Source organism: Cavia porcellus, unplaced genomic scaffold (assembly GCF_034190915.1).
Source record: "Cavia porcellus strain 051 isolate PalLab524CR breed Dunkin Hartley unplaced genomic scaffold, mCavPor4.1 scaffold_4, whole genome shotgun sequence".
NCBI lineage: Eukaryota > Metazoa > Chordata > Mammalia > Rodentia > Caviidae > Cavia > Cavia porcellus.
The window spans coordinates 75622785-75644634 of record NW_026947487.1 but is presented as its reverse complement, the minus strand read 5'-3'; the positions used below and the strand labels follow the sequence as shown (position 1 = coordinate 75644634).

Here is a 21850-nt window from a genome sequence, read left to right as displayed (position 1 = left end):
GTAAGCATTCTTCTTTGCTTTGCAATATCAAGCGTGCATTCAGTCTACAATCACACATTCCAAGAGAAAATACTTCCTGATTAAGTTGGACAAGTCATCAAGTCATGGAATGACTTGGTATTCATTAAATAATGATACTGGTTAATCCCAAGTGGGAATAATGGTAATTCAAAATAGAATAATTTGAGGACTTCTATTTCAAAATGGTACATCACACATGTACAACTGGTGTAAAGCAGAAAAATGAGAAAAAATGCAAGAATACAGACATAAGAATAGCAATCTCTCCTAGGCCCAAAGGATAAAGAGGAAATCAATGACTTTCAAAAGGAGAGCATGACAAAGACTACATGAACCTGCCTTGAGAAAAGCATTCTTTTTTTTTTTTTTTTTTTTTTCGCTACACAAAAGACATAAAAATCTTCACCTCAAGTTGCATTCATTTACCTAAAAGAGTGGACTAAATTAGACTCACAAGTGAAAACATTGTTTTGTCTCCTTGGTGTGAGAAACTGAAAGCAAATAAGGTCCAAACTATGCAGTAGATATGGTGAAATGGGAGGAAACTGTTTGAAGGGAAAAAGGAACTAGGATGGGGGAAAAGGGGAAAAAAGGAAGGGAAAGGGAAAAAAATGCAAGTTAGTTATACTATTAGTGTTTCACAGTTCATCGAAAATAAAGGTTTGTGTTAACATCAATTGAAGAATTATTTATGCCCATATATTGTACTCTGAGTAACTACTTTAAAGATAATAATATACTATGCATTAACTATTGCTATTGTCCTATCATCTAGTTATAAAATTCTGTTTTACGTTTTTCCATAAATTTTAAAAAAAAATCTTCACCCCCTCCTCAATCACACTGGTATGTGTACCACATACTACAGTTTAAATCTAAAATGTCTGTATCAGAGCAATGTGCCCACACTCCTCCATGAATTAAGTCTGGAGGTGTTCAGAACTATACCCACTGTTTAGAGATGCACCACAGTTAAAGAAGGGGCTCAGTGGATGTGTGCCTTGAATGCACACCTCTCTCTGACATTTCCTATGCCTCCGTCTCTTCTTCAGTCTATCATTTTCTCTCTCTCTCCTTCTTGGCATCCAGCAGTTGAGCCATTTTCCCCCACGTGCTCTTCTTCCATGCTGCATCTGCCTTAGAGCCAGCCAACCAAGGACTAACCCTTCTGAAAACAGTGAACGAAAATAAACCTTTCCTCTTAAAGTTGTTGGGATCAGTATTTTGTTTCAGCAATGGAAAAGTGACTAATACTACAGGAAATACCTACAAATTTACAAAGAAACCACTATCCCAGGTACTCCTGAAAATGTTTCAGGTGGAACAACCTAGCCCTTTCCTCACATGTAAAATATTAATTAGAACACCAAATACCTGATCGGTCATAACATAATATAATAACTAGATGAACAAGAGATGAAGCAGTTTTCAAAGCTCAAAGGATACAGTAAGTTATATATAAGGTTATAAGTTATAAGTAAGTTATTTAAGGATATAGTAAATAAAGTTTGTTTCTTATTTCTCAGCTTTTCAAATGTGTCCTTTTCTTCAGAGTAAATAGCAAGTAGCAAATATGAAAGCCAGAAAATGAAGTTTCTTTCCTAGAGTTCAATTTTAATATAATACTTTGTATTAAAGACCAGGAAAACAAAACAAAATTAACTCTTAAATTTGTTCTATTTTTGTATGTTTCTCCTAGTAAGAAAACCATTTACATGAAAAGCTGAAATACTTCCAAAATAATATTCAAAATTAGAATCACAGAAGTGAATTCAAAATCCAAAAAGCTTCATATAGTGAACTTCAAGATGTGGGATCACTAGGTTTGCCTTGGGAACACTCATTTATTCTCAAAGGTGCATGCAAGACTGAAGTTGATTTGGGCAACAAAATCATGAGCAATATTGGAACCCAGAAAATAATTACTTTGATAATAAAACAAGCATTTATAAATCAATGATATAAAAAAATAGTAGACGCAAAGCATTTCTTCCCTGAAAAACATCGATATTGTACCTCCAGGCCAGCTCAAGCAGGGGTACCTAGCCAGATCTACCTCTACTTGCACGATGCTGCCATCAGAAAGCTTATTTCTTGCAGGAAGCCAGTGCGAGAAGAGACATGCAAACAGGTACGCCCCATGCACCTGCAGGACACCATCAGAGACTTATGCTTCCTTCGAGAAGCCAACACCTATCAGCAGAATCAGACAAACACACTCTTGTCTGCCTGCCACCATTGCAGGTGTCCCATGTAAACACACAGGCTGAGAGAAGCAGCAGCCACACCACCAGACAACCGTGGCCATTGAGGAAACATTAGTGTAGCTGCACAAGTCTGTAGAAGCCTGTCTCATGCCTGCTACCACTTTGGGAACCTAGGTTCAGAGAAACATAGGTGTCTGTCCCATTCCCCCACACCGCAGAGGGGCTGCCAAAATGGGAAATGCTAAGGATTCTACAACAGGTTGTTGAAGGAACCCAGGAGAATGTCAAGACAAAGAAGCAAAAGATAATCTCAGACCACCAGCTTACACAGAACAAATCAGGGAGATAAAGTAATGGAAGAAAATGGAAGTCACATACCTGAAATCTCAGAGAGGACAAAAACTAAAATAAAGAAACAACTTCATGAGACTGTAAAGGTAATAAAATCAGAAATAATGTCTCAGGTAAAAGAAGAAATCACAAACACAATGAAAGAATTGTTGAGCATATATGAAGAAGACATAGATTTAAAAAAAAAGAGCACAGGAAAATAATATAAACCTTGAATGAACAATATAATTATAATGCATAAAACAGATTCAAAGAGAGATCTAGGAAATTAAAAACTCAATCAAAAGCTGGCAAAAGTGCTTGAAAGAGACTGAAGATAGACCTTCAGACCTTGAAGACATGATGGCAGCTAGTAATCATGAAAGGAAAGATCTCTTAAAAATAACAAGGGATCAGGAAATAACAATTAAACAGGTGCAAGTCACACAAAGAAAAATAACTTAAGAATGATAGGTACCAGCAAAGAAGCAGGGATCAACACAAATGAAATTTTTAAAAGGCTATTAACAGAAGTAAGAGCAGTAAACTTCCAAAACATGGAGAAAGGATCTGGCATACAGATACGCAAGGCATATAGAACTCCAGCTAGCCATAACCAAAGTGAATCTACACCAGAAATTCAGCACAAGAACAGAATATTAAAATCTGTTAGAGAAAAGAAAGATCAACTTAAAAGGAAAACCAGTCAGAATCACGGCAGACTTGTCAACACAAACCACCAAATTAAAAAGAGTTTTGAGTGAAGTGTTGCAAGTCCCGAAAGAAAACAACTTCCAAATCAGATTGATCTACCCTGCAAAACTATCTCTCAAAGTTGATGGAAAAGTAAGATATTTCCATGATAAAGAACAACTGAAGGAATTCATGATCACAAAAACAACCCTACAGGAGTGCTGAAGGATATCCTAGAGAGAGATAAAGATGACCATAGATCCAGGAACAGCAGCAAAGGAGCATCACCAAACAGGACAGACAATTGAATAAAGGGGAAACGTGGAAGAACAACAGCAGAGACAAACCAATATAAGCCTGTTGTAATCATTAATGCAGATGGCCTCAGATCAGCAATAAAAAGAAACTCAGGGAGAGTGGATCATCAATATACTGTATACAAGAAACACATTTAACTCAAAAGGGAACTCACAGACTGAATATCAAAGGAGAGAAAATAATTGTTCCATGTAACAAGAGAGCATAATATAGGAAGGGCAACTTGCCCATCAACTGCAGAATGGATACGAAGCATATGGTATTTTCATACAATGGAAAACTACTCAGCTACAAAAAATAGGATAATCTTGAGGTTCTTGTAGGTAAATGTATACAACTGGAGATCATGGTCATGGGCGAAACAGTTTGAACTCATACACATGAAACCTAGCATAAAAAATGAGTTAATGGGATCCAAAAAAGCACAATAGATGTTATGAAAGTGACTGGAGGAAACACCTTGGCAAGAAGGTGGAAACAACGGTTAATTTCTTATTTTTTTGTGTTGAACTCTTGTATCATTTTCACAATTTTGTTAGATTTGATTTAACTCGGTCTTGTTTTGTTATATTTTACTGTCTGATGGTACTGGCGGTTATTTTGAATATAACAGGATGCATTATGGTATCAATTGTTGGTTTCCCGTTACCTTGAAGACCTGCAATGCTTTCATTCTTTTCATTGGTTTTATTCTGTGGTGTTTTATTTGATTTTTACTATGTGGAATAGTATGGATGGCTATTTTGAAGAAAATGAGACATTATACTAGCCATTGTTCATTTTCTGTTATCTTGTTTTGAAATCCTATAAGACTTTCATTCTTTTGTTTAGTTTTAGTCTAGTTTAGACTGGTTTTAATCTGTTTTCTATTATTTGATTTCATCGTTTGTGAAGGTATGGACAGATATTTTGAAGAAATCAAGAGACATTATGGTTTCCTATTGTCTTGTTTTGAAGTTCCATAATGCTTTCATTCTTCTGTTTTGATTAGTTTTATGCTATTTTGCTTTATTTGATTTCATTGTGTGTGAAAGGATGGATAACTATTTAGAAGAAAACAGATATTACAGTACCCCCTGTTGATTTCCTTTTGTCTTGTTTTGAAGTCCTGTTGTCATTTACATTGTTCTGTTCCGATTTGGTTTGTTCTGTTTTGTTTTGTTTTATTGTCTTTAAAATAAAAAAGATCATATCTCGAAATGCTTTTCCCATACATAAGATCCAGAATGCTAGTCCCTCCTATCCTGGCATGATTGGCCATTACACTAGCTAATATCTTGGGTTAGGTAGGGATTGCTGTACTTTATGCATGTTATACACACATATGCAAAACAGAACCTATCAGAAACATATTATCAAAAATTAATGAGTGGTTTTAAATCACGTGGATATATCCCTATTGTTACTTTCAAAAACAATACTTTTTAATTAGCTTCATATTCCTTCTGTTACTTTCAACCACAGTATCACTTACTACTTAATATCGCAGTTTTCTACTGAAAATAAAGTAGCCTGCTTGGTTCTTTTTGCATATCTAACTATACTACTATTTTATTGAATGCTTGAAATAAATGTGCTTCATTCAAGTATATAAACAACTAACCTATCAAACATACCGAAAGCATATATAAAAAAGCATCTTTCAAATTATTGAATTTCAATTTTAATTTTTTATAATTCTTGGTTTCCTGTTGACTTTTCTTTCTTATACTGTAAAATTTCCCAGAAAAAAAAAAAAGGAAATGTACACTACCAATTCATTCTGCTTGTGCTTACATGGAGTTCAGGCAGGAATTTTAAGCTATCTAACAGCGCGGGGGGTAGTTTGACATATAATCTCCCCTTTTTCATTTTGACAGAATAATAAATAAGCTTTTTACATTGTAACTTTAAAAGAAAGAATTAATATTGGAAGGAAGAAGATCCAAAGAGTGTTTGGTGAACTAATTTATTTGTACACATTAATACACACAGGCATACACACACACACATGACATCAACATATTATATATGGTATATACTCATGGTATATGAATATATTCACATATATTACAAGAAGTATAGTTTAATATGATGTGTGTGAATACATAAAGATGAACTATACATATTATTTATTTGACACCAGAAAAAATACTTAGAATTTAAATTTTAAAAAGGAAATAGTAATTATAAACACTAAAGCTCACTGAATGAAACCTTATAATAAACCTTATAATAAAAATATTTGGGAGCACAGAGGATGAACCAGTAGATCATGTTTTTATTCTTTGACTTGTATAAATGTTTCCTTTTCTGACAGATTTTTAAGTATTCTCTTGTTTGTCTCTCTCACCTGCATCCTACCATCCTGTTTGGGAGGTTTAAGTAATGTGAATGAGCACGCAAAACCGCCATGAATTATTCTTTTTATCATTACATCAGCTTTAATTCAAAACAAGCAAATGGACAATAAGATTTTCAAAATTCAAATCATAAACATTAAGTCTTAGGGTGGTTTCTGAGGCTGATTATGTCTGAACAACCCCTCTGCATACCTCTCCATCCCCAGGACCACACATGCTAGGACAGATGTTGATTCTCTGCTTTGAAATGTATTTGTCATGCATAATACATACCTTTTGTCATCTACACTGTATTTGAAAATATAACTTAAGTTTATCAAATCTCACCATCATAATACATTACTCTACCAAGACCAATAGCAAGAATGTTTTGGATGAGATACAAATTCCTCAGCAAATAAAATATCATGTTATTGAAAATAGTACTACTAGAAATTCAAAGAAACAGTGACCAAGTTCAGAGTCAATATTTGCCTATGCATACTCAGAGTGAAAATGTGCAAAGTACTGAAGATAACCTTTTAATCATTCATGTCAGAAATAAACTCAATCATCGCTGAAAATTCCTCTTTCAAAACAGAAAAGCTTTTATTGATTTTATTTCTATATTTGACCTTCATATACATCATTCTTCTTCAGAATTATGCTTTTCTACAACCAAGTGCCATTTACTTAGGACTCAATGCCTTATTTACTTCAGTGGCTATATTAAGCCTCCTCAAATCATCAGAAAGCTTTAATTTGCTCTCCACAGACTCTCTGCTTCTCAGAAATGGTAACAAGGTATTTTAAATCCTCAGAACTCTAAGTACATATGTAACAACATCAGTACTATTTGCCAAATAAATTACACTACAAATACAGTTTTCATCTTCCTGTGCTGAGTAGCACAGTCAGCCCAGAAGTTTGTGTGTGTGTGTGTGGGGGGGTATCACTAATATTTTTACAATGACAGCACTCAGAATCTGAAAGAAGAAAGACCTAGCTGGGCAAAGATATAATCATGACAAAGTAGATAATAAGTTAGACTCAGAAATATCTTTGGGAACCACCAAAAGTAGCACTAGTGGTTGCTGAGAAAAGTTTACTGATGGACAAATAAACAGTGCTAAGTCATGTTTTAGTTCCCATATTAGGATGTATTCAGATTAGCAAAGCAACACACCTACCACAATTACACCTCATGGATACATCATACTATAGTCACATATTAATAGAAATTCCATAAAGTATGTGTTTAATCCCATTTTACATGTAGAAAAACTGATGCTCACAGACCCTAGTCATGTTTTACAAGTCAGGTAAATGGTATCAAACTGAAACATATATCGCACCAAATGCATATATCTTGAAGACTAAAGTTTAAAAGGGCTGAGTACAATTTATAGGGAAAAGTAAAGGGTGAAGGTGCACATATAGGTCTGGACCCAATGGGAAATCACAGAATAAAGTTTAAACTATCTTTGAAAGCCAGTGAGTATTACAGCACTGCACAAGGCTGAATGGTTACAGGCACACCAAAGTTTCCACAGAAAACTGCTAAAGATACTTTTAAAAATATCCCAAGAAGGGCTGGGGATATAGCTCAGTGACAACTGCCTGCCTAGCAAGCATGAGCTCGTAGTTCAATCCCTGATATAAAACAAAACAAAACAAAACAAAAAAAAAAGATGCAGAGAAGCACCTGTGACTTAAAGATGTATTTTGTAAATGAACTTGGAATATACAGTTGTGAAGAGTTAGGTAAAAAACCTCAAAGCAAAAAAGTTATTAAAAATCCAATCTTTCAATTCCAACCTATTCACAGTATTAAGTACTATTACTTTAAGAATGTGGCATTGAATAAGACAATGGAAAGGTTTATAACTACAGGAATGCAGCAATAAGACAGAACAAAATAAGCTGTGCTGTGCTATCTACATTAATACTCTGTTGGAGAAAAAAGTAACTTCTTTAAAAATTATATTTCCCTTTTGAAAAGTAAATTTTAAAAATCTAAAACACCTTGTTTTTTTCTACTATTAACATACTAAAAAAAGCTCAATTATATATTAAGGGCAATGACATGTTGTAATATCCACATTTTAGTGCTTGGTATACTGGGTGTTTTATTGCTTTGTGATTGTATCTCATTGATGCTGGTCCCGTCTTGGAAAAGAACAACTCATTTTAAATACTTGGAAAGAGGAAGCTGATGGAGCACTCCCAAGAATAGATTCCAAATATGTAGTATTTAATTCCTTTAATGACAAATTCTTCAGAAGAAAGGATTTATGTCACATAGTTAAAGGAATGCATGTTAACGTTGCCTGTAAGGTGTAGAATTATTTATATTTTTATGGTACACTAATGAAAAAATACTGAAGAGCATGCCAAGGTCAATGTATATTTCAGAACTTATGGGTCAATCCTTGCAATGAAATAAACTGGAATAAAATATAAGAAAGGTCTCAGCAGTACACACATGATGAAATGACCAACACCAAATGACCAAGACCAGACCTATGAAGGAAATCAAGTATCCTGAATGCAACTGATATGCAGGTATATGGAGACAGATGGCCAGTTAATGGCATGATTTATTCCTTCTAGCACTTATGCATGTAGATATGGACAAATTACAAAGATCATTAGGACCATGCACTAGGACTCAAAGCTCAAGTGATTTTAGTGTGGGAAAACAAAGAGCAATAAAAATAGATATATGAATAAATATATAATAATGTGGGAATATTTATATTTTTTTAAAAATTTGGGGTGTCTGGGGCTCAAAGCCCCAAATGCTCAATTAATTCATTGCCAGGTAATTCATAAAAGAAGCTTGAAATCTAATTATCAAAATTGGACCAGTACACATAGTCTAAAGCCAGGGTAATGCTGAGACATACGTATGCATTTGGGAATTAGCAGAATTTTAACACAGTGAAATATTTTACTAAACTGGAGAACATAAATTACGAGGTTAAGCCCTAGAATAAATTATTAAATAGCACAGCCACATAAATCATTCTTTTACATTTGCAGTCTTCTTTCAACTTGACTACTCAGACTTAGCCAACGATATCAGAAATATTCATAATGTATCACGATACGTTCTGAGCAAGTGTGGTTTTTCTCCAGCTATATTTTCTTGTACGTCTTCCTGCTTTATGATCCTATTGTCACACATACATACTTGAAAGGAATACACGACTTTAGATATGAGTACAAATGAATGGCACTGATATCAGTAGGCAAATTGGTTGTTTGAAATACATATATACTTAAACTCATTTCATTTTTAGAAGATATCTGAGGGAAATCCAACAGATAATGCATATGATTTTGATACTTCAATAAAGAGATTTTGCCTCTCTGGATGACACCTTGATAGGAATAAAATTATCACATTTTTAAAACACTGGATTTTTCTGTTAAATTATTATTCTTAATTATAACTATAAGATTTGCAATAGAGCAGAAAGACATATAATTATGCTATTACTTCATTCTCTTTCAACCAGAATCATTTGTGATTTCATAAAATAATTCTGACCTTATTCTCTGTACATACTACATTTTTAGATATATTTCTAAAAATAGCAAATATTTTAGCTGAATATTAAATATCAGTGTATAATGTTTCATATCCTTCCTGATAAATTCAATGCTTGTAACAATTATAGTAGCTTTCGTATTTCTGCATTCCCTTTCAATGTCGTTTTGATTTTAACCTTCATACTCTCCTTTTCCTCCTGAGTTTATTTTCTTACACATTCTTACCTCTTACACAAGAGGAATAGTATGTTGATCCTACAGCCAACCTAATCATATAAATAGTTGATACTGTTTTCAATAGAATAAAGGACTTTCCCAGCAGATATTTGTATATCTGTGTTACACACAGTGTAAGAACATCACAAAGGAAATGATCTATAACAAAAGAGTCAAAAGAAAAGGCTGCAATAGCTACTTTAGTTGAGGTCCATTGAACAAGCACAAGGCTTTTCCTTGGTTCTGATCATAGCAATGAGTTCTTTGGGCTATGGTGAAACAGCAGATGAGGTAGCAGAACAAAGGAGAGGCACTACACATCCTTTGATTTATTTTAATATTAGTCACAGAGGAGCTAGAAGCAATGTCATCAATGTGAATACTTTGTTAAGGATAAACAAAATAACGTTCACTTAAGGTTACAAATCTAGAACTGTGTTCTAAAGTCTTAAGACAGAGATAAAAGTGTCTCAAAAAGCATTGCTTACATTCTGAATTCTTAAGTTTTACAGACAAAAAAACAAGAATAATTTATAAAATGCAATTGATGCTTACAGAACACCAAACAAATGTGACAAAAAAGAAGTTCACAGAGGCATATCCTTATTGAATTACCAAATATCCATCAAAAAAAAAAAAACAGAATTTTTAAAGCAATCTGAGACAAACTGAAAAATCACATATAAAGGTAAATTAATTAGAATCACATTAGGCTCCTCAACATAAACCCTAAAGTCCAAGGAGCTTAGAGTGAAGTATTTCAAATACTTGCAATCAAAATTAACCTATCATCCCAAATAGATGGAGAAATAAGGTATTTCCTTGAAAAAGATCAGCTCAGGAGATATGTGAGTCCTAACCTAGCACTTAAGAAAATACTTAAGAATATTACCAACAGAAATAATAAAACTGACACAGTTAAAAGCACTTCAGTAAACTCAATAAATAAACAGCAACAAAAATATAAGGAAAAACAAAACAAAAGATTCACCAAAGAAGACAATAATAGCAAATAATCAACATATCACAGTAATATATGTTTAACAGTGTTAAAAGTTCAACTCTCCAATTAAAAGATGAAGACTGTTTTATGAATCAAAAACAGAATCCTACAGTCTATTGCATTCAGCAAACTCATTTAATCCAGAAAGATGTTAATAGATTTAACAGGAAAGAAAAAACTATACATACACAAAAAACTAAAGGATAGAATACAATATTTCGTGCATCAAAACCTGCCTCCTTTCCCCTCAAACAAGCAAGAACTACAACCGTAATGTCAAACATGGTAAGCTTCAAGCTAAAACTCACTAGAAGACACAAAGGTCAGTGCATACTAGTTAAGGGAACAGTCTAACTGTTGGAGACCACTATCAAGCGGCTCTGAGCAGGATTTAAATTTTCCTAATTGCCTTTCTATGTTTATCTGTGAGTCTGTCCTAGGCCTCGGCCCCTTGCCTGGCGAAGGGAGTTAATTCGCAGTAAGTGAACCTCTATGAATCACTGGTCCTGGCTGAGGCCTGTACTGGCCTGAGGCCAGAGATACCTCAAAGGGCAAGATAAGGTAACAGCTGAAGACACCTTGGCTCCAGCACTAATTAAGTAAATAGAGACTGCCTCTGAAGGATTTCACTCCTGCAGTGTCACTCCTACCATAAATGTCAACTTGGAGATATGACAGTTTGCCTAAATTGGCATAATTTACTCCTAGGAGAAGTCTTTGAAATGATTCCCAAGGTCTTGCTCATTTCCCATGCTTTCCTCAGTTTCCCCACCTTTTGTCCTTGGTCCTAGTAAAAGTGGGATGATCCAGAGAAGTCTTTGTCTTAGCCCTTGAGACATGAGCTCAACCAAAGGGTTTTGACCCTCTTGGAGCTCTAAAACCACAGAATTTGTCTCTTTTTATTTAAAACTGTACACTCGTTTGGGAGATCGAGGATCTACGTTAAGACCCAATATCCAACAAGACTGAATGTGGACTTATCTTCATAAAACAAAAACTGCTGAAATTAAATAACCAGATAAACACTAACACGGTATTTAACATCCCTACTTCATAAAAAGACAGACCAACTAAATAAAAAAAATCATTAAAGAAATATCAGAGCTAAATCACAGTACTGAACATATGGACTTAATAGATATAGAGCTACCAAAAAATGCAGACAAAATGCATGGATATGCTTCAGTAAAAAAACCATATAAATATTTCAATATATATCAGACACTGACTCCAGTAAGTTGACTGCTTTGCTCAATGCACATTAGAGTTTGTAACAAAAGCTATTAAACGAGTAGTGCTGGGAAAACTGGTTATGTATAAGCAGAAGATTGAAACGGCACTTCTGTTTCCCACCATTTGCTAAATTAAAATCAAAATGGATCAAAAGAGGAACATTAAACCTACCAGAAGATAAAATAGGTAAAACAGTTTAAGACATAAGTGTAGGAAAGGATTTTCTTAACAAAACCTCAATTGCCCAAGAAATAACAGCAGGAATCAACAAATGGGATTATATCAGACTGCAAAGTATCCGCATGGCAAAAGAGTCAATCAGTAAAATGAAAAAAAAAAAAAATCTACAAAATGGGAAAAAAAGTTTTTACCAGTATTCCTCAAACAAAGGAGTAATATCAAAAATATTTAATTAAATAGAACCATTTAATTTTAATACATATATTGAAAATCTTTAATATATATTAATACATACATATGACAATACATATATTAAAAGGGTGGACTTTAGTACATATATTCAAAGTTAACAGACATTTTGCAGAGGAAGAAATGGTCAACAAATACATGAAGAAATGTTTAACATCTCTGGCTACTAAAAAAATACAAATTGAAACAACACTAAGATTCCATCTTTCTCTGGAAAGACTGTCTATCATTAAGAAATCACTAACGAATGCTGCTATGGCTGTGGAAGCCTCATTCATTGTTGCGGACAACCTGAACTACTACAACTATGATGGAAATCAGTACGGAGATTCCTGAAAACATTGAAATCAGAAATCTCTATGACTCAGTTATTCCCCTGCTAACTATCCTCCGAAAAGAGCTCAATTCATCACACCACAATGATATGTGGATATCGATGTTTATAAGCAGCACAATTTGTAACAGTTAAATCCTGGAAGCAGCCTGTGTAGCCATCAACAGACAACTAGGTAAAGAAAATGTGATATCAATATATAAGGGAATACTCTTGGCTAAAAGGCATGGCAAATTTGAAACATTCATAGGAACATGGACGCACCTGAAAAATATAATGTTGAGTGAAATAAAGCAGACACAAAAGTTTAAATGCTATATGGCATCTCTCATTTGACAGAGGCATAGTATAAAGAAAGAGAATAATAAATGAAGGATAGGCAGGGACAAGCGGAAGGATTTCTTGCAATAGGGAAGTGGTCCCAGGGAACAGGGATGAGGGGTGGTGAGGAGAGGAAGGGAAAATAATTAGGAAAAAAGATAAGCCTGTGCGGGAATCCAACAGCCTCAGTAAATGTCAACACTATATACAATAACATGAATTAACATTAATAAAATCAACAAGAATGGAAATCAGAATAGAGGAATTAGAGGAGGAAGGGGAGAGGTTGATGGAGGGACAGTGGATGGAAGAAGCAAGGATTAAAAAAAGACATGAGCTGCAGTATGTATATGTAAACCCCCAGGTAGCTGTAGACTGAGTACTATAAATATGTGCTAATAAGATAAAAATAAATAAATAAGCCTAACCACTAAAAAAATGAAAATAAGATGTGATTGGAATTTATCACTCAGATTGGAATTTTCCTATTCCATAATATGAATATAAACATTTTATATCAAGTAGCAAAAACAAAGTATAGATTCTGCTACTTTTTCATTTCCTCCAGTACTTTCTGAAGTAAAGCATGCATAGTATTGACCCAAAATATGTAGATGTATGCAATCATATATGTGTGTGCATGCACTGTCAACTAATACGTGACGTGAGAAATATACTTAACCAGGGTCCTGAATGTTCTACATTAGTTATTTTCCTGCTATACAGATGCCTTGTGATCATAGAATAATTTATGAGGGCTAGCTAACCTGTCTGTCTCTCAATTAGTTCATCTATACAGTGAAAATATTCAAATAGTCTTATAAAACATTTTATCCATATAGCTATCTAGTTATATTTTAAAATAGCCTTGGTGATTTTTTCTTTTACATACCTTGTACAGAAAAAATACTGCCTCCTAATTACCAAACTATTCTGCAAAAAAGAAGAAAGAATCACCAAAAAGAAACCTCCTAAGTTAAGGTATGAAAAATCCTTTGGGACAAGGAAGCATAGAAATGAATAATAGCTTGGGGCTAGGGATATAGCTTAGCAGCACAAGCACCTACTTGGCAAGGGCAAGGTTGTGAGTTCAATCGCCAGTATCAAAAAAAAAAGAAGAAGAAGAAGAAGAAGAAGAAGAAGAAGAAGAAGAAGAAGAAGAAGAAGAAGAAGAAGAAGAAGAAGAAGAAGAAGAGAAAAAAAGAAAGCAAGAAGTAAAAAAGGCTTATCTAAAAATCTATTCAAAGAATAAAAAACATAATTATCTTAAAAACAGTTGGTGTACTTCTAGACTAATCTTGTGAAAACAGACTTTTTGTCTCTAATGTTCTTTTATTTGCATAGTGTAAGATAATATTGCAAGATATGGGAAATATCAACAGCAGTCATCAATCTGCAGAGAACTGAATGCTAGCAGAATAATATAACACAGATGAATCTTTCAGGAAAATAACCTTAAAAACAATGACTGCTATCCAAAATATACTATGACATTTACAAAAGATAATTTAAGTAATATCAGTTCTGTCTGGACATAGGGTTTAACCTTAGGCTACACCAGAAAGGTGAGCAGCCTACATGAGCTTGGGAGGAACCTTGCCACGTTACCAGCTGGGCTCCACCTCTTGTCAGATCCACTGAGGCTTTGCATTCTCAAAAGAATATGAACCCCACAGAGCATGGTGCACGCAGGAGAAGTGGGTGCCACAGCTCTCTGGATCACAGTGAAACCATCACTCCCCACAACCCACTTCTGCACCTGTGGAAAGACGTGCCTTTCACAAAACTAGTGAAAAAAGATGGGGCACCGCTAGACTACAGGTTAAACAAGCTATTATTCAAATGCTTCCTCTCTGTTTATTAAATGTTGACAACAGGAAGGAAAAAATTGCTAAAAAATTCAATTCTTATGTAGTACTAGTTGGATGAAATTCACAACAAAATAAATGAAATTTTATACTGTTTGTTTTCATATAATGAGCTGTTGATTGATCTTATCATTTAGTATCATTAGCAAACATCTATATACTTGATGATGCTTTTGACCAAGACTAGAAGTTCAAATTGAAATAGAGAGACGTGGAGTAATTAAAATCATGAATTTTCTGTATGTTCATTAACAATACTAATGTGTACTCAATTAGTTATACATTGACTATATTGTGTCTTTTATTTATTTATTTTTTTTTTTGAGGGGAGGGGACCAGGGATCGAACTCATGACCTTGTGCTTACCAGGCAGACACTTAAGCCACTGAGTTAAGTCCCCGGACCTGCTGTGTCATTTTATACTTAAAAAAGAAAGGTGATTTTTAGAAGCTGTCATTTACAGATTTTAATGGTACTGCATTAAATGCATGATCATAAATAATGACCATTTTGATGACACATTTAAGATTCTCCCTTACTTTACTTACAATATGCAAGAAATAATGATTTCGAATTGTTCCTTGTCCTCTTTGGAGTGGAATATGTCCCTTCTTTAGGCCAATATAAAAAAGTTTTTGAAATAATTATTTTCAAGTCTAAAATTAACCAAATACCTTCTTGATGTTAAATGGAGAACTACATTATTTCCTAGAACTTATTTCAGCATCATTACCCAGGCCAGACCATGAAAACACTAGTGCAGAACTCCCTGTTAGTATCACAAGATCAAACTCAGAATATGCCCCCCCCAAACCTGGCCTCTTCCATGAAGGCAATAATCACACTCTTGAAGGCAGAGCCTTCAGGAGGTGACGGCTTCTGAGGGTCCTCTTTACACTATCACTGCAAGGGGAGTGGTGTTTCAGCACATAACTTCAGATGAACATAAATATTCAGAAAACAGTATTCAGCAAAATGTTCTGTGAATGAGTACTTTCCAAATGAGAGGCAACTAATATGTTCAATTATTAGCATAAAACAGAATTCTGGTGACCTCAGAATTTTTTTTCCAAAGTCTTAATTCATGCCAATGACCATTCCAATAAAAAATCACTTCTATTTGCATTACTTTGTACCAATAAATCTTTTATTTCACTGTACAGTAAGACAGAATACAGGAGATCGCTTTAATTTTTGGAAATTTGTAGAAAGCAAAAATTTTATAGCCCATGTCAGTATATTAGGATCCCAGTACAAAATCCTTGATTTATATGTAGTGTCTAAAGATTTTCCTTGCAGCAATACATTTGTCATGAGAACACATGAAATGTCACTGAAAGTTGTAACAGCACTCAAGGTGGCAATTTTCCCAGAGAACCCCCACATAAAACTTCTGACAGCAAAGTACATTTTAAAGGAATATTTCATTTCCATTGAAGTCATTAAACTATGGCAAAGATTTTCATGGTAAGAATTTATGCCCATTTTCATAGTACATTTCAATTAAATCAATGACTTTCTACTTTCTGAACTCTCAAATGTGGAATACATTTGCAGAACAGCACAATCCACAGAAAGAAACACTCAGGTAATAGCAAAGACACAAATACGATCCTCATACTTAATGGCTTTTTAAGGGTCTACTATCACTGCCATTTTAATTAAGCAACCAGCAACATCTAAAACAAAATCGTGGACTAAAGACAGACCTTACCTTCTTGGACAGCTTGAAACGGGTTGTTGCCATCCACAAATGTCACTGAAAATGTGATTTTTTCAGTCTGTAAGATTTCCTCATTCTGGTTGAGGTCGCCAACTGCTGTGCGGAACACCTCGTCATCTTTTTTGGCAGATTCATCAAAAATTGCTCCTAGAAAGAAGCGAATGTTGTCATTAAACAATATCATAAATATTCTGTCATGCCCTCTGGATCTATGCCAAAGAGACTTCTATATTTCAAAAACGTATGCTTTCAATTAAAGCACAAACTTTATTTATTACTGAAACATGTTATGCTGGAGCAGTGTCATACCTGAGTAGGAGTATAGTTATTTCTTCTGAACACAAATAATGAATAGCACAACGAAGTATTATTATTGAAGGAAAAACACAGGAAAGATAACGTCACAGGTACAAATAGGTTTGGAGATGCTGATAAGTGTCTTACAAGACACTGAGGAATTCACATTTGGGGAAATCCTTTCTGAATAAGAGGAGTTAACATCAGGAAAACTTTTGTGGTCCAGTTCACTGAATATATAGGAATCATACATCTTTTATGATATTAATTTCTTGTTTTTATTTCATTTCTGCCTCTCTCCTACCCCTTTTGTGTGAGTAACGATTTCATTTCTCTCTCTGTTTCTGTCTTCTTTGTCTCTCTGTCTGTGTCTCTTTGTCTCTGTTTCTGTGTCTCTCTCTTTAACTTTTTTTTTCTATGCTGAGGAATCAAACCTACACTGTTATATCTTCAGTATGGACTTTATTACCATTTATAATCATGAACTCAACACTAATTTAGAGATGCACAAATATCTAAAATGTAGAAAGAGAGAAGAATTATCTCAAAGAACTAACACAGATCCAAGTTGATAGGTAAGCCACTATTCATAGACATAGAATATTAATGATGATATGATAATGTGACCTACTAGTACTGTTTGGCTGTTCAAAATATATTGGTTAAACAGAGTTTCCAGACCAAATTGTTTGATTTCAAGCCTTGCCTCCTATACTTGTTAAGTATATAACCTTGTATAAGGTACTGAATTCTAAGTCTCACATTCATCATTTTTAAAATATAACAATAATAATCCTGTATCTACCTGTAAGAGTAGTATGTGTAATACATATTAACCATAAGTAAGTTGCAGAAATGACATAGTTTAAGTTCTCAATAAATGCTAACATTTTATTTTTTAATTCAAATTCTGTAATTCACAACATTGTACTTGATGAAATAAGCCAGACAAAGAAAACTGCAACATAATTTTACTTATGTGAAATCTAAAAGTCAACATGACAGAAACAGATAATATAAAATGGTTGCTAACAGAGGAGGGGAATAGAATTAGGGAGATACAGGTCAGAGGGCTTAAACTTGGGTTTGTTAGTACAAAAGACTACAGAATTAATGCACAGCATAAGATCTACAAATAAGAACAATGCTGTACACTGAAACTTGTAGAAAGATTTGAGGTTCATGTATACACACATGAGTATGACAAGTAAGACAAGAATATGCCTATACAAATATAAAAGTACCAATATATTAATTTTACCTTACCTATCATTGTTGAAACAGAGCTATACTTTTGAGATTAATATTTTATAAAAACATTTAGATAATATATAGACTTGTCTTGCTGATTAAATTCATTTTTATGAAGACTTTTTAGTATGTGATAATACACAGATCTGGATTAATCATACACTGAAATCTAACACTATGAGGATCAGATACACACACATATTTTTTTAGCATGTGATATATATTTCCCATAGCTAGAGCTGAAGTAGACAATTCATTTTGAACCAAATAATCTAAGAACTGTTGTACATTTATACAGAGATGTTTTAGCCTGTCAGGAATTCTAAGTGAGGCTTTTAGAAAACATCTGTAACCAACTTTGTTTTCTAGCAGATGATGTTGCTGACATCTGCTGAGTATTAGCAATTATGTTTTTAGTGGAATCAGTTCACCATTGCCTGACAGAACACTCAACATTGCCTTAATTTTTAAACATGGCTTAATAAATGGCAGAAACCTGTAGAAATGATATGAAGTTAGTCATTCCACGCTGCATTAAGATATATTGAAAAGAAATGTGCAAAAGCAACAGCTCATATTTCTGTACACAACAAAGAGCGACATGGAAGGAACAGTTTATCTTGTTGCAAAAGCATAACCAATGAGCAGAAAATCTTAGCCAACATTTCAAATCCCAGTTATTTACTTACTTCTTTTTGAGACACAAAAAGTCATTTCAAATTTGACGTAGAACCAAAAAAAGGGCATGCAGCATTTTTTTTGTTTGTTTGTTTTGAAAGAAGCATTCTGAAAAACTCTTCTGAGTTTCATATGAAGAGCCTCAGCGAGGATGCAGGGAGATTGCAATTCCCAGTTCCACCTGAGTGATTTAGTAAGACTGGGTCTTAAAACAAAACATAAAAATTCTGGAGACATAGCTCAGTGGAAGAGCATGTCTGAGTTTGATCACCGGTACCATAAAGTGTAACAAAAATAACAACACAAAACAAGTTCTGTACACTTCTAACAGTCGCAGTAATATCACCTACTCAACCTTATAATAATACAGATTACCAAATAATTCAATATAAAATTCTTGAATTGGCTTCTATAACAATACAGTTGATCAAATGCAACATTCATCACAGTATCACTAACAGGATGACACAGCACCCAGCTCCTCCGAAACATATTCATTGTCAGTTTTATTTCACACCCCATGATTTTCTTTCCCCCTCCTCACTCACTCACACAGCACATGGACCAAACTGGAAAGAACGATCAAGAAGGTGGCAATACTAGTCCCTAAATATTCCTACTATATCATCTTCAAATTAATCATCTCCATTAATAGAGGATGACATTCTGTTCTCTCCTTTTTAATATCTTTTATTAGGACAGGTTTGCAGTACATAACACTATTTACATTCTGCGTGTGTAGTGGGTAAACACACACGACACATCTTTATTCCTGGGTCACTCCCTTCCCTCTACTCTCTTTCTTTTCCTGCCATCTCTTGATCCTTTTCTTGTTTGAGAAACAAGAAATCTCCCTATTTCCTATTATGTATCTTTTATTGTGCTCTTTATTTGTATTTTGAATTTCCTTCTTGAGAAGAAAAAGGCTCTATTTGATTGTTATAACAATGATAGTGACATAGAAGTGCATAAATATATAGGTTTTAAGTTCAAGACGTCATGTTCACTTATCTTGGAAAGAACATCAATGCATGTATTTGTATTATATGTAATGCTGCAGAAAATAATCTTCATGTAACTAACAGGCAAATAAAAATATGAACAAATACTAAACTTAGACACAGGATACAAAATAATTGTGAAAATACTTACAGTTTATAATAGTCATAAAACCATTTTGACATCTTCATTTTAAATTACTGTAAGATGTCATGTGTAAAAGTAATAATGTTATTCTGATTATGGAAACTGATAAATTACTATACAGCTCAAATTATAAAATTCATTGCCTATTTGTAAATAATGGTACTTCTACATTTTTGAAACAGAATGATGTTCTAAGATTTCTATAATTCATACATTTACTTGCTCAATTATTTTTTACCTTAAATCCAAACCAAATTTTTTCCATAACCCCAAGGGATCTAATGTCTCTCTCTAGATTTTTGTGTTTAAAATTTGATATTACTTTAGGTAACAAAATCAGTTCATTGAATTTCAAATTTGCAAATATTCCTGCTAAATAAGAGATTTATAAAATCACTTAACCTAACCCAGCAGCTACCCAAAACATTCTAAACTTTTTCACATAAATGCAGTTATTGGTGTTGTGGCTGCCTCTGCTCATGCCGGGATTATCCCTGTAGGCCACAAAAATCATTTCCTAGGCCACAAAAATTATTTTCATCCTAGAGTGTCAGAGAATCTGAATATTTGAGATACTCAAGAAATATTAATTGATTAATCTTCACTTACATTAACTTAGACATAATCCCATACAATACAGAACCAAAATCCAGGTGTAAAGGTAAGTTATTACTAATCTTAGAAATACACACGTATCTGCACATGATTTTCACAAAGACAATACTTAGACAAAGCTATTCAGCAAGGTATTAATCATGCAATTTATTTTTAGTTTGAATATTTAAATACCCTTTTGTTTTAAAATAGGCAAGTGGAGGAAACACATGTTTAGCTGGAAAGGAAGAAGTGAAAAGGGTTTTCATGTTGCTCAGAGTTTTCCTTTAAAATACTGAGAATTTTCAAGACATTTTCTTTGAAACATTTATCTGTATCTAACTATCTAATTATATATAGCTAATGTATCAAATATTTTGAGTAAATCTTTCTAAAAATTGAAAGCAATCAAGTTTCAACACACCTACATTAACCTTATAAAATCAATTTATTTTTAAAACCATATTATCTAGAAAGACACATATGAAATAATTGCCCAAACAGGTTTTAACAGATTTCTTAGTCAAAAAGTTTATAAATAAACTACTTTTCTCAGTCAAAACATTCAACTCTTTATTCATTTAGTTCTCCATAAATACATAAATTCTTTATGGTAGTTAACATCAATAGAATACAAGACCTCTAATTCAAAGGTAACACCCTTGCTTCATGATGTGAATATCCAACGTTCTGTGAAACGAACACTTGAGATTCCCCTCTCTAATACCACTTTGTTCTTACTTTCCATAATTTTATACTTCTACACATGCACTCATCTATCCATCCATCAGCATTTCCTTAAAACACAGAAGTCCAGCAAAGTCCAGTCACTCTGTTCCTTCAAGAACAGTTACGCATTGAATTAGACCAGAATAGAACTATGATGTCTTGACATGACATGAAGACAGGCAATCATCCGGTTTTCACAAACTCACAGGCTACAAGCTTTTTGTAAATGGGGTACAATAACTTTCTTCTCTTCAGAAATTGCAGTGATAAACTTTAAGTGATATCTTGCAAATTTCACAGCCAAAAGTCACAAGGGCTAGGGCAGATTAGGTTTTCTGGTTTCAACTTTGGAGCTACTTTTTCTTTATTATGTCTCTGACTCAGTTGAATCATTTTATTTGTAGAGACTATATAAACCATGCCATGTAAGTGTGTATGTATCTGAATTTATATTTAATAACTGTTCTGGTGATGAGTACATCAAATTCATTAATTATAAGCCTTGATGAAGTTGAAATTGATGAATCATACAAAATAGCTAGGTACAAGATTATTCTTGCATAAAATTTTCTTCCTCTTT

At 33.7% G+C, this 21850-nt stretch overlaps 1 protein-coding gene across 3 annotated transcripts in view; it reads right to left on the bottom strand.

The window, feature by feature from the left end:
• The window catches only part of Grid2 (glutamate ionotropic receptor delta type subunit 2), a 1371796-nt gene that overhangs the window by 1093396 nt on the left and 256550 nt on the right, over nucleotides 1–21850 (bottom strand). For all 3 annotated transcript variants that reach the window (XM_063247280.1, XM_063247281.1, XM_063247279.1), the window contains exon 2: nucleotides 16567–16722. In XM_063247280.1, the coding sequence (XP_063103350.1) occupies nucleotides 16567–16722 (156 nt within the window). The remainder of the gene's footprint in view (nucleotides 1–16566; nucleotides 16723–21850) is intronic.